General features: G+C 37.5%; 2 protein-coding genes across 3 annotated transcripts; one reads left to right on the forward strand and one right to left on the reverse strand.

Moving 5' to 3' along the window:
* Nucleotides 1-92: 92 nt before the first annotated feature.
* Nucleotides 93-3,982, forward strand: LOC133674803 (probable folate-biopterin transporter 2). Of its 2 annotated transcripts, none has more exons than XM_062096056.1 (5): nucleotides 93-1,071; nucleotides 2,152-2,411; nucleotides 2,539-2,634; nucleotides 2,708-2,878; nucleotides 2,980-3,982. In XM_062096056.1, the coding sequence occupies exons 1-5, from the start codon at nucleotides 705-707 to the stop codon at nucleotides 3,568-3,570; spliced, it is 1,485 nt and encodes a 494-aa protein (XP_061952040.1). In that variant the 5' UTR covers nucleotides 93-704; the 3' UTR covers nucleotides 3,571-3,982. The 2 variants fall into 2 exon arrangements, with proteins under 2 accessions (XP_061952040.1, XP_061952041.1); XM_062096057.1 differs by lacking the exon at nucleotides 93-1,071 and adding an exon at nucleotides 1,226-2,053.
* Nucleotides 3,983-4,862: 880 nt separating this feature from the next.
* LOC133674448 (protein RRC1-like) lies at nucleotides 4,863-12,525 on the reverse strand. Its single transcript, XM_062095553.1, has 18 exons — nucleotides 12,352-12,525; nucleotides 11,842-11,930; nucleotides 11,587-11,722; nucleotides 11,373-11,418; nucleotides 10,682-10,742; nucleotides 10,439-10,591; nucleotides 10,203-10,322; nucleotides 9,932-10,097; nucleotides 9,594-9,706; nucleotides 9,264-9,335; nucleotides 8,588-8,809; nucleotides 8,088-8,146; nucleotides 7,889-7,973; nucleotides 7,668-7,805; nucleotides 6,916-7,140; nucleotides 6,025-6,827; nucleotides 5,642-5,808; nucleotides 4,863-5,414 (listed from the first exon to the last, which is right to left on the reverse strand). Exons 2-18 carry the CDS (start codon nucleotides 11,914-11,916, stop codon nucleotides 5,140-5,142), a joined length of 2,916 nt encoding a protein of 971 aa, XP_061951537.1. The 5' UTR covers nucleotides 11,917-11,930; nucleotides 12,352-12,525; the 3' UTR covers nucleotides 4,863-5,139.
* Nucleotides 12,526-13,117: the final 592 nt, after the last annotated feature.

The following is a 13,117-nucleotide window of genomic DNA, read 5'->3' on the forward strand; positions in this document are numbered from 1 at the left end:
GTCCCTACTTGAAGGGGTGCAATGGGAGTCCGCCACGTGTATCTCGTAGATGGTAAAAAGAATGGTTATCTGATTTCTTCGCAGTTGATTGGTTTCAGCACAAGGAAAAAAAAAGTAGCCAATCATATATGATTTTTTTAATTATATTTATTTGAGATTTTTTGGGTAAGTATTGCCTTATAGGGCATTGCAGCCATTTCTTGCAAATGAAAATCTTGCTTAGGTACTAATCTTCTGGTTTAGCAGCTTGATTGGTCAATATGGTAATTAGCAAGGGATCTTTCTCTTATATAGAAACTGCCTCCTCTTTGTTTGTTCTATGTTGAAAAGATCTGTCTTCTTGTTGTGGATCATCAATCCTTACAAAAACCAATAGAGATCAGAGACATTAGCTTCTAAGCTTTTAGATTTGAAGAAGCTTAGATCAGAAACGACTGAGTTTTGAACTGGGTTGCCATTCACATTTCTTGTACCCTCCTTGGAAAGTCTACATCTTGCAGAGATATTTTGCAAGGCTAAGGAAACTTATTGATTTGTTAGTAAAATTTGTGTCTTGGGAGCTTTCAAGTTGAGCCCAGGTTAAAAAGTTTTTTACTTTTTTATAGGAATTCAGTCAGTTGCAAGATGCACAGTTAAGGAAAGATTGAGTTTTGAGGTGATCAGGTTGTTTTTCTCTCCTGTTTTTTGTCATAAAATAGTGAGTTATGGTGGAGGATAAAAATTTGGAAGCCTGTAGTGAGGTTGGGGGGGGAGAAGATGAACGAAAAGGACGGTTCTTTGACTGTTTTTGGACTCCAATTTATTGGTTCAAGATGCTCGCTAATGAGACACATTGGAGTTTTGTATTTGGTGTATTGGTTGTGTATGGCATAAACCAAGGACTTGGTGGAGCTTTTAATCGTGTTGGCACTGACTATTACATGAAGGATGTTCAAAAGGTGCAGCCTTCTGAATCACAGATTTACCAAGGAATCATTTCAATTCCATGGCTTGTCAAGCCTCTCTGGGGTCTCCTCACTGATGTTCTTCCAATTTTAGGGTACCGGAGGCGGCCTTATTTCATCTTTGCTGGTAAATTTTACCCTAGGGCTCTCATTGCATCTGAATGTAATGGGCAAAGATCTTATTTTGTGGTATTGCTGGTTTCATTCTTCAATTTTAGTTTGTAAATGATGCTTTATAACTTTCATTACTTGTGTATGCTTTTGTTGGATTATTCATTCATGCACCTGGTAATCGATCTATATGGGTCGACATTATGCCTTAAAAAGTGGAAATTTAGGCTCCTCTTTTAAGTGCAGGATAAAATATAATCCTGGGCACTCTAGTTTCTTAAGTAGCATGCTTTATGTTGAAGTGTTTGATGGTTTTGTATGATATGGTGAGAATGAAAGTGGCTAGTGTAAGTAACTATGCCCAAGTAACAATAGGCACGTATCAATTGTCTCGTTGAACTTGGGTGGCATACAGGGAGTGAGATGTGTATGCTGCTGGAACTTTAAAAGAAGGGAAAGACTCAGTAGTGTTTCTGAATTTTTAGAGTGATTCCTATGAAGTTTACTTATTTTTTATAGAGTTGTGCATACATGTTATGTGCATATTCGAAGGAGGTCATGCGGACACAATTTAGGGTGTGATCTATAGTTCCCAAGTTAACACAATTTAAGATGATTAATATCTACTTAATTAGGTAACTGTTTCAGAAAATCATCATCTCAGTTGAAATAATTGAGCATATCTTGAAGGAGAGATTAAATGGGTAGGATGTGTTTATTCTAAACAGGTTGAGGATAAATAACTTCTCATCTGAGCCACATATCCCATAATTGGTGTGGCCATCTTGTGACGGGATGCTTATGTCTTCTGGTGCAGAACTTGGTTTTCTGAGACATATATGGAGCATCTTTTGTGGCCTTATGAATTATACTAGTTTTACCTCGTAGAATGAAGCAAATGCTCTCTGTATGTCATTAAAGAGCGACAGTATGCGGTGCCTTCATTCTAAATTCAGAACTCTTGATAGTCCAAAATAGGAATCTACTTGATTTTCCCAGTACGTTATCATTTGTTAATAAAAGCTTGTTCTTTTTGTGTTTGGTTTCTATAATAGGTCAGAAAACTAACTCTTTACCCATCTAATGTAAATTTCAGGATTGCTTGGTGTGGTCTCCATGCTCTTGTTGTCGTTCCATGAGAACCTCCATATTGCATTTGCTTTGTTGTCATTGACAGCTGGTAGTGCTGGTGCAGCGATAGCAGATGTAACCATCGATGCCTGTGTGGCTCAGAATAGCAATACTCTCCCATCCCTTGCAGCTGACATGCAAAGCTTGTGTGCTCTCAGTTCATCCATTGGAGCATTAATGGGATTCTCTCTCAGTGGTATTTTTGTGCACCTAATTGGCCCTAAGGTTGACTGCTGTTTAAGTTCACTGTCCATCCCCCCAGCACTTTCTTTTCGCTTTTTCATTCTTTTCTTTAAAACAATAAATCAGTTTGCACACTAAAACTTGGATATTTCCTCCTCTTCCCTGGTAGGGGGTGTTCGGCTTGCTATCAATTCCAGCTGGACTTGTATTTTTAGTTGGAATTTTGCTTGATGAGCCCTTCATGCCTAACTTCTCTTATAGACAGGTACTCTTTGCAGCTTCTGTTCACCCTTTGTCACTTCTAGCTTCATATTCTTATGTTTCTCTTTGTTGCTCAGGTAAACCAGAAGTTTGTGGATGCCGGTAAGGCAATGTGGAGAACTTTGAAATTCCCAGATGTGTGGAGACCATGTGTTTATATGTACTTATCCATCGCATTGAGCATAGATATCCATGAAGGTTTGTTCTACTGGTATACAGACTCAAAGGGGGGTCCATCTTTTTCTCAGGTACATGGTTCTGCATTCATTTTCCCTGACCGTCAAGAGAACTGAGAACCGATTGTCAAATTGACTAGGTAAATAGCTACTCATAATGCCCTCTTATGCAGGAGACTGTTGGTTTCATATTCTCAATTGGTTCGATAGGATCTCTCTTAGGAGCATTACTCTATCAAAATGTTCTGAAGGATCACCCATTTCGAAACCTACTTTTCTGGATTCAATTGCTATTTGGTTTGTCTGGAATGCTAGATTTGATGCTGGTGCTGCGTTTGAACTTGAAATTCAGCATACCAGATTATTTCTTCATTGTCATTGACGAGAGTGTGTCTCAGATGATTGGAAGGCTAAAGTGGATGCCCCTTCTTGTGCTCAGTTCTAAGCTTTGCCCCCCTGGGATTGAAGGCACTTTCTTTGCTCTACTAATGTCAATTGATAACGTTGGACTCCTCTCATCTCAATGGGGCGGAGGCTTTATTCTTCACTTACTAAAAGTTACTCGGACAAGATTTGATAATCTCTGGCTCGCCATTTTGACCCGGAACATATTGCGAGTCACTCCACTTTGTTTACTATTCCTTATTCCGAGAGGTGATCCCAACGCTTCAATACTTCCAACTGAAATCTTAAGTGCAAAAGAGGAGCCTGAAAATGAGAATATCGAATTAGTGTCCCTCGTCAGCAGTGTTGATGGTAAATAGCTTAAACAAGATTGTTCAAACTAAACATGTTCAAGTTTTCTTAGTGCAAATACAGAGGCCTATGCTAAAATCTCTCAAGAACACAGATTACTGACTTTGGGGGATCTGAAACAAGAAACTGCTGCGAACAGCGCAACGTATAATTGCACTCGTCATCTTCTGATTTATTTTTTGAAATCATTGTTCAACCTGATAAGATTGAGTTCAGAAAAGATGCCTGAATTAGCAAACAAGGAACGTTATTTTGTATTTTTTCAACACAATCATTTGATTCCGTTTGTAGGCAAATACTAGAGAATTTTAGTATGTAAAAATGCACTGCAGGAGCACTTGGGAGTTGATTTATATAAGCTCAAGAAATATGAACTATATTTTAGCAGCTGCATTAAGCTTCTCAGCTTTTACTCGAAAATTTCTTGGATTAATTTCATGGAATGAGGTTCTGCTGACACTCTTTGTTTTTGAGTTTGGAAATGTGTTTTAAAAGTGTCTAGCTTGGAAAAACATTAAATTAATGATTTTTTATTGTTTTTTATGGTTTTAATGTAAAAAAAAATTGAAAAAAAATTATTTTAATATATTTTCAAGTAAAAAATATTTTTAAAAAGCATCTTATACCATTCCATATACCATTCCAGATGTCCTGAAGCAGATTTGTTAGCCAAGAGAAGAGTGGGACTCTTTTAACATAACCTGCCATCTCTTCTCTTTTCCAAAGATAATAGGGTTAAGTATACATGAACATACCGCAGGTGGATGGCCATTGACACATTGACCCGAGACTTCACTAAACATTAGGGGAGGAAGCTCGAAACATGTTCTTGTAAATATACTAGTGTAGTGTTGATGTTGCTGGCAAACTTAAGAACCTAACAAGAACGAGACTTGGGCTCTCTTTAGCATGATTTTTATAGATTAATTTGTGTTGTTTTTCAAACTATTAATTTATAGAAAATCAAAAAAATATTTGATTATAAATATTTTCTGATATAAAATTAAACGCGTCGCAGCACTTTAGATGATGAGCTTTCGTCAGATGCTTCTGATCTTCTGGAAGATGAGAGGAAGGCGAAGAGCAACACTGCGAAAGAAAAGGTTATCAAGAAAACTACGTGCAAAAGAGTCTTTGCAACTCCGAGGTCACTGTACTTGGCCAGTTGCAACGCAAACTGATGAATAGCAATGACTGCCGGTGTTGAAAAGAACAGGAGGGTCCCACATAATACCAAGAACCCAGAAAAAAATGATTAAAAATCAACTCATATTAACCAGAAGAAAAAAAAAACAAATCATTGCATCAGAGAAAAATTATACATTTGATGACAGATTCAGAAACATGTGATTTAATGCAGTAATGAGCACGAATTTTAACAGGAACTGAAACACAGCCAATATAAATTTAATTGTGAAACCGAAATACATGGCTGTTGGAACAAAAAAAAATTCAAGGTAGACATTCTTTAGCATGCCATGTCTTCTTGGTGTTAAACGTCCCCCCTATAATGTTCATAGGATGATCACATGTTGCACGAGGAATAATAAAATCCCTGTCTGCACACACCAATAGGCTCATTTTACGCGTCTCCTCCTGTCCCTGTCCCTGCTTCTGTCATGATCATCCAGCTCTCTGCTTCCACTCTTTTCCCGGCGATCACGGTCCCGTCTTTCACTTTCCAATCTCTCCCTATGCCCTTCCCGGTCCCCTATTGAGTCATTTCCCCTCTCCCTGTCCCTAAGTGATAATTTTCGTTGTGGGCTTTCACTTCTGCTTTCATTGCGGTGTCGTTTTCTTGAAGAATCATGATTATCACTACGTCTATCCCTCCTTTCAGAAGATATGCTCTCTGCAGTTTCAAAGCAAAGGGAAACTATTATGTTTTCCAATTTTAGAGTTTGAATTGTTCTGGCGTCTAGGCTGACCAAATACACCAAGCAAAGAAACATGTGACTAATGACCAAATCAACAGAGACAGTAAACAATATATATAAAACTTGCAGAGCACAGGGAAACAAATATCCTAACCAATGGAATGTTACGGGAAAGATTCAGTCTTGCAAACTGATCACTTACTTTTGCTAGTGACATCTTCATTAGAACTTGATAAGCCATATTCAGACTCCAGCCATTTCCGATGTATTGCAACTTTCCCCTCAATTTCCACTGAACTTTTCATTCCCCGCTCCTCAAGGGATTCACGATACTCAATTAAAGCAACTTCCAAACGTCTCAATTTTTGTCTGCAATATCATGAGCCAAAATCAGACAAAGCATAAACATGAAGTGTGCAATAGTGCAAATTGGTTATGCCAAGGACAGTTATACATGACTGCCCTAAACAGGGACAAAAGGAGGGAGTGGGATGGAAACTCAATGTGACAAAAGATGATGTTTCCAAAACCAAATCATTTGAGAAACAAATAGGTATGATGACCATAGAAGAAGTGGGTATGTACCTCTGCTCTTCGTTCATTCCACTATCAGGTTGTGTTGGAATGTTTGCATCAGTTGCGAATTCCATTTCATCTGCCTTACCTTGACCATCACCAGCATTTTCACTTCCAGAAGATGAGTAGCTCAACCCGAGATCCCTAGCACTTCTCTTTTGTTCATCGTCACTTTCATCATCATCTCTAGCCCATTTAGATGCTGGCAGAACAGGATCGTTCTTCTCTTTCTTAGCAAAGGCTTTTAGTTCAGGTTGCTTAATCGGGAGGGTTGAAGCCACAGATACAGAACCTTTGTTCTGAGATGGCATCTCATCCTCCCCATAAACATTCCACCCTGTCGATCCCACTGGCTCTGCTTCAACATTCATTTCTCTGTGAACACTTGAATATCTACTGGAACTTGAATTGCTCTGAGCAATTTTCAAGTCATCATCTAATTCATATCCCCTTTGTTTTTCTGCCTCTTCCAGGCTCAGCAATCGTGCCACCATCATTTCTCTACCACCAACAAGCGACAATCCATTATGTCTGCAACGTCTTTCCAACTCACCAAGAGGAAGATTCATTAGCTCCTTCACAGCTGCTCCTTTGCCCATTGCTAATGCAGCATCTTGATTGATCTTTCCCCCTTCAACTGCGTCTTCTGAACTACTTTTTTTCTCTATTTCAGGTGCATCACCACATATAGAATGAAAAGGGATCACACCAGAGTTACTAGAACGAAGAAAAGTAGCTCGTAGTCCATTCACATATGCATCTGAAAACAGAAACCAATCTGACCATACTTGCAACACTTTCAGAACCCGTTCCTGTTGAAAGCCACATGAGCTCATATTTAAAGCGCAGAAAAGATAACAAAATTGGAACTGAAAAAAAAAATTCAGTATTACAGCTCACCTTAAGGGCCTCAGCAGTAATCCTTCCAGTTATACTACGATACAAGTCATTGAAGCTTTCCATTATGTCAGGTAGAGCAGCTTCAAACTTAGTGCGATATGCAGATGCATTTTTTACAGGAGCACTACTATTATGAAGGATGTCAGAGACAAGCATGAGTCTTGCAACTTTTGTTGGAATGGGAGTTTCTTTAAGTGTCAAAGATTCTGTCAGAACTTCAACTACCTGCAGGGCAAAACAAAGAAATTAAGTACAATAACAATCATCTAGATAAATAGCACCAATGCTTCCATTATTTATTTACTTATAAGATGGATCTCGACATCTCATTTGCAGGTCTAGTTGAAACAATTTGTAGGCTAATGACAAAGAGAACATAAAAAAACTGGATCACATAAAGTGCTTTTTGTGACTTCGATGGAGAACAACAGAAAATGGTGCGCACTCAACCATCAAACAATGTATGAAAAAAGATAATGAAAACAAAATGCACTATTATAAGGCTGCACCTCTCCTGCAGCATCAGCATTATCCAAGGAAAAACCCATAGCATTATCCAAGGAAAAACTCATTTGCAGGTCTAGTTGAAACAATTTGTAGACTAATGACAAAGAGAACATAAAAAAAACTGGATCACATAAAGTGCTTTTTGTGACTTCGATGGAGAACAACAGAAAATGGTGTGGACTCAACCATCAAACAATGTATGAAAAAAGATAATGAAAACAAAATGCACTATTATAAGGCTGCACCTCTCCTGCAGCATCAGCATTATCCAAGGAAAAACCCATAGCATCCTTTATCTGACTTCTTTCCAATGTTAATGCACGCAACATATCCTCAAACTCATCCCTTTGTGGATCAGTCAGTGTTCTTTCAGAGTCAACTCGCTGAAAAAATTCAATCAGTTAAATTAACTCTGCAATTATACAACTTAGGAAAGCTATTCCTACCAGAAAAAAAGTAAACATACCCTGCTTCTCCCAGCAGCATATGTACTACAAGACTCCTTTTCATGCTCCGGGCTCTTTGCTGTGGGCAGAGGTGGTGGCACCCATCTAAAAAAAGGATAATGCTATGTTATTCTCCAGTACAACATAACAACATATTCAAAATTTTACACGAGTCCTTCAGAAAAGGCTAGCACAAATAGCCATTGAAATAGTAATAACCTTCCGCTACCAGTTATCATGATAAAAGGCTCTGTTCGCCACCTTTGAAGAGTATCACCCTGCAGGCCAAGCATAATTGATCATTCTCAAATCCGCATACAGGTGAGTAAATGAAATGATAGTTTCTCTTTGCAAAAGAGATCGCTTATAGGAAATTTTGCATAAAATACAACAAGTAAAAGAAATCAAGAAAGATGATTGTGGCCACTGAGAAGACAAACCTCAAAAGTTTAAGCATAGTATTGAAAATATGAGATCTTGGATTAAATCCTATTTGGAGGGAGGGGATGTTTACGACATTGGGAGACCTATCTCTAGTTATCAAACCAAGGTCCAATGAATGTCGAAGGGCACTGGAGAAATGGCAGATGCCATAAAATCTAGCACTCTCAGCCTCATACAGTAAAGTAAGGTCATTTTTCTAAGAATGTCAGAAAATTTCTATAAAAGAAGTACAAATACATCTGAGTCCTGTGATCCATGCATACAAGAAGGTATACCTGAGCAAAAGAATAGAGCCTCCAAACATAATAAGTATGTTCTTTTGATCCAAGCTCAAACAAGAAGTTGAAAAGAGGATTCCCACGACCCCTCTGCATGATAGCTTGTTCAAAAGCACATCCTCCATCGAGAACATATAGAGCCATTGTATCAATCACATGGTGGAGGTGATCATCCTCAGGTGGAGCAACCATTATATCAGGAACATTTGGAGTAAGAACCTAGACACCAAATTAAGTCACTAACATGTGCTTGGAATAACATATTAAAACTTCATTATATCATCTCTGACCAATGAATCCAACCATCAAATTCGTGAATGGACCATGGGAACTATAATTCAGAATTTCGTTATCATGGGCTCAGTTAAAATATGAACCAAAAATAATTTCATTTAACAAGTAATCAAAATTATATTTCAGAGGGACAACAAAAATAACTGTTTTGAACTTTTGATGCTTGAAAAGCATAACCTCAAGACAGAAAACGCTTTATACCAGGATCAGATGGCCATCCAAGAAAAGAAAAAACCTCATCATTCCAAAAGGAATTCATTTATCAATAAAACATAACGATGCTCCAGTCATGTTACCACATGACAGTTCATTTTCATAAGTATCATAGCTGCAAAACATTCTTGCTAGAATAAAGCAAGCAGACAGTTAGTGAACCTACCAGTTCAGAGTTCTGATTTGGGACAGAGGTGACTGGTGGACCTGATGGACCAGAGAGAATCACAGTGGCACCCTATCAAACACAATAAGAACATTTTAGAAGCATTCCATATGAAGAAAGAAAGCAACCCGCCTTAAGCTGCCCATTTATGCTAAGAATGTTAAATGAAAACGCATTTATTTTGTTCAGAGGAAATTAGTCTCGCGGCATCAGATTAGTATGTGCATCAATGTACCATATATCAATTACTGGTTCACAAAAGGAAAAGGCAGTATGCGTATAGATCAACCTGATATGAGCAATAGGGTAAGGTGGAAAACTATAACATACCTCTTTACTCCTAATAGCCATTTGTCCAGGTGGTGGAGCAGGTAATGCCTGTGATGGAAGAGCCACGGATTTTCCCCACCCAATTTTCAACTCATATTCATACACAACAACTCCTATGACATGAAATAAATTACTTCAATCACTTTAGAGTTCCGCTCCATATAATGAATATTTGAATAGTAGCTCAAATAAAATGGTATCCAGCTAAAATAAACCACAAATTAGTGATATTGATACACAATGACCACGAAAGATGTGCAGTGCTCGTCATATCAGGAGATACCTTGGCACAAAGTAAATACCCGAAAAACATGGATTAAAAGAGTAAATGACCGAACCTTGCATTTCATCCTTTGCAGCCTGCCCATCAACTCTATTCATGAATGCTACGAATCCACAGTTTCTTTGCCGTCTTCGCTCTTCTTCTGTCCTGGGCCACATTATCTTCACACTAGCTATGGGTCCAAATCTTCCAAAAGTTCGCAGAAGAAAATTCTCATCGACCTAGACATAAAAGCAAGAATTAAAATGTCCTTGGCTGTACAAATAGCAGAGAATTAACAAGTAGAGATGCAAAAAAGAAATAAAAATTCGAAGTAACAATCTGACCTGTGGTGAAAGATTCCCAACATAAAGATTCGTGGTTTGTGGATCAACGTCATCAAATGATCCAGGCAGCTTTCCACTTGGATCAAAGTCATCAGGTAGTTCATCAAAACGACTAGATGGCTGGGGAAAAGAACAAGAAAAGGAAAACCTTAGTTAAAGATCCATTTATGTTCAAGAGTGGTGAAATATGCAAAGTGTGAGTATATAGTGTGTACGCATTTGCACTAGGGACTTACAGCAGAACTTTCATTATGGCGCCCTTCGCGCCAATGTTCCCGTTCTTGATTTCGCCTCTCCCTCATCTCATGTTCATGCTTCAGCTCCTCCATAAAATGATCTATGTTTCGAGTCTTTCCCTTTTCCTTCTCCTTTGGTCTCTCCTCCTCCCTCTGCAAAAATATGAGAACACATGAAATTGACCGTTACAGGAAAAGGCTTAAGAACCAACAGATACAGATGCCTTCTATCAAAATGCTAACCTTCTTCTCAAGTTCTTTTCCCTTGGATGCCATAGGAGGTGGTATGAAAGATGGAACATACCTGCAGAAGTAATATTGCAGATAAACTTCTATGTCACGGAGACAAATGTTTATTTTGCTGTTGCAGCCATAATCTAACAAGTGCTATCCACATCCCTTTCAAGGATGAACCTCATGCTGTATTCTCGTGTTCTCTATTTTCAAATTTTTTAAGTGCCTAGAACTATTAAAATGTATTAGTTATTTGACTTTGCAGTCTCTTTTTAGCCCTTCAAATCCAAAAATTTTAAAAATTTGGCAGTCAACAAATAAAAACGACATGGTTATTATCAGTCAATATTATTCCTTTAAAAATACATCTTAGAATATCACACTTTTGAAAAATTCAATCAAAGGTTGCTATTCTAAGAGATTGAAAGTTTGCTGTGTCGAAAAAGCGTAAATTAGGGATCGACACAAAATCTATGCTCACTTATAATTGGTTCAAATGATTATCAATTTCGATTTTTAATGCCACCAAGTATGAAAAGCACACAAATAAACTTTTTTTTCCTATTTTCTTCTATGTACAAAGCTAACAAATACAAAACTACACTTGAGGATTTTATCACCACACAATTCTCTCATTTCTAGTGATGCCTTACCAAATGAGCATGGGAACATGGTTAATCAATCAAAAGCATTAATTTACCTACTTCCCTTCTTTGGAACAGATACCCCATCTTTCGACTTTTCACCTGCCATCCGCGAATGATAAAAAAGGCCCATACTTTTATTAATGTGTCCGGTAACAATATAAAACTATTTATTTATCCATAGTGTGAAACAGTTAAGAATAAAGAAAAACAATGGGAGAAAGAGACTCGTGCATTAACATTAATGAGCAATCAAAATTCCTAACTAACCTTTAGAATCAATCTTCAATTTCTCATTGGGATTGATAGTTCCACCTCGAACAAAAGTCTTTGATCCGGGCGCATTATCCCCTTGAAATGACTCCACAAACTCCGCATACAAACGAGCTGTTTCATCCTCCGCTCTCTTCACCAAAAAAATCAGAAAATCAGTCCATAAACAAAACTACCAAATTTCTTCAACCAATAGAAACCGCATGAGCTCAAAACTCAGGCAATGACAGCAAACACACACACATCACACACCTTTTTCCTCGCCTCTTCTTCCTCTCTATGCTTCTGGAATGGAGTCTTTTTTCTCGTGATGGAGAAAGAACTCATCTTTGCATTAGATTCTGACATTATCAAAGTTCAAAGTTCAGTCAAAACTCACAAAAAAAAAAGTATCCAAGCTCAAATCCGTTAATTAATAAATCAAAAAAAAAATGAAGTCAGCATACAATAGAGCACCACAGCAACAGCAACAGAACCCTAAATTCAGTTCCAAAAACCACCAAGTTTGCATACCAATCAAACTAAACCTAATTATTCAACTAACAAATTCTAAGATCGCCAAACTTCTGGCCAAACTAAACCTAATCAGTCAACCAATTAGAAATTAGGGCTTCTTTCAAATTACTGAACCAAGTCATTGACATCAATTTTCTAACTTGCAGTTACAAAAGTGTAGCAAGAACGAAAGAAAACTGATGTCGAAGACAAATTGAAAGAGAGGGGGTGAGTGAGTGAGTGAGTGAGCAGCAGAGAAGAACGAACCGAGTAGAGCTGAGCTGAGCGAGTTGAATCAGTGAGCGAATAGGGGTTTTGTGGAGGGTGATTTGGGGCTGGTAAAGGGAGTTCTCGGTTTCGTCTTCGTCTTCTTGGTGATGTTGTAGCTGTTAATTCAATCTAGTAAAACAATCAATCTCGATGGAGAAAGGAGGCGGGTGACTGTTTTGGGCTTCTTTTTTCATTAAAAGATGGATACTAGTTAATGGGCCCAAATTTAACCCATAAAAAAAAATTAGTTGATAAAATCATAGTTGTCAAATTCAACCCGAATTGTCAAATTCAACCCAAAATATGATTTAACTGAAGGCCTGGGTCACTATATTTTTAGGTCAATTCCCAAATCACCAAATCAATCCTAAAACAATGTCTTTTTATTTAGGACAAGAAGTTTTAAAAAAATCCTTAAAAATAAACCAATTTGGAGTGAAGTTTTACTCTAAATTGTATGTCTCACTCAAATTTAATTAGATTAACTGATTAAAAGTTGGGTTGAATTGCTATCTCATTTAAATTTTAATATAAATTTGAATAATGTAATTTATTCCAAGATATTAAAGAATTTTATTATTATGCTTACAACTTTTAGCTCTGGTGTGGATATTTATTTTTATTGAGGTTAGTTTCAAGTTATCTCAAATGCAAATTAGAGTGAAGTTTTGAGCAATTCTTTTTGAATTTCAACTCCAACTATAAATATTTTTATTTTCTAGACCAATTTGAAGTATTGAGACATGGTTGAATACCTAAATTA

This window comes from Populus nigra, chromosome 15 (genome assembly GCF_951802175.1).
Source record: "Populus nigra chromosome 15, ddPopNigr1.1, whole genome shotgun sequence".
NCBI classification, from domain to species: Eukaryota; Viridiplantae; Streptophyta; class Magnoliopsida; order Malpighiales; family Salicaceae; genus Populus; species Populus nigra.

Excerpts from the sequence above, each read along its gene's own strand:
- LOC133674803 (XM_062096056.1), top strand. The coding sequence starts at position 705 with ATGGTGGAGGATAAAAATTTGGAAGCCTGTAGTGAGGTTGGGGGGGGA. Across the intron at positions 2,412-2,538 it reads TGCACCTAATTGGCCCTAAG|GGGGTGTTCGGCTTGCTATC; the intron begins GTTGACTGCTGT and ends CTTCCCTGGTAG. Across the intron at positions 2,635-2,707 it reads CTAACTTCTCTTATAGACAG|GTAAACCAGAAGTTTGTGGA; the intron begins GTACTCTTTGCA and ends TTTGTTGCTCAG.
- LOC133674448 (XM_062095553.1), bottom strand. The coding sequence starts at position 11,916 with ATGAGTTCTTTCTCCATCACGAGAAAAAAGACTCCATTCCAGAAGCAT. Across the intron at positions 9,707-9,931 it reads TGCAAAGGATGAAATGCAAG|GAGTTGTTGTGTATGAATAT; the intron begins GTTCGGTCATTT and ends TTCATGTCATAG. Across the intron at positions 9,336-9,593 it reads TGGCTATTAGGAGTAAAGAG|GGTGCCACTGTGATTCTCTC; the intron begins GTATGTTATAGT and ends TGTGTTTGATAG.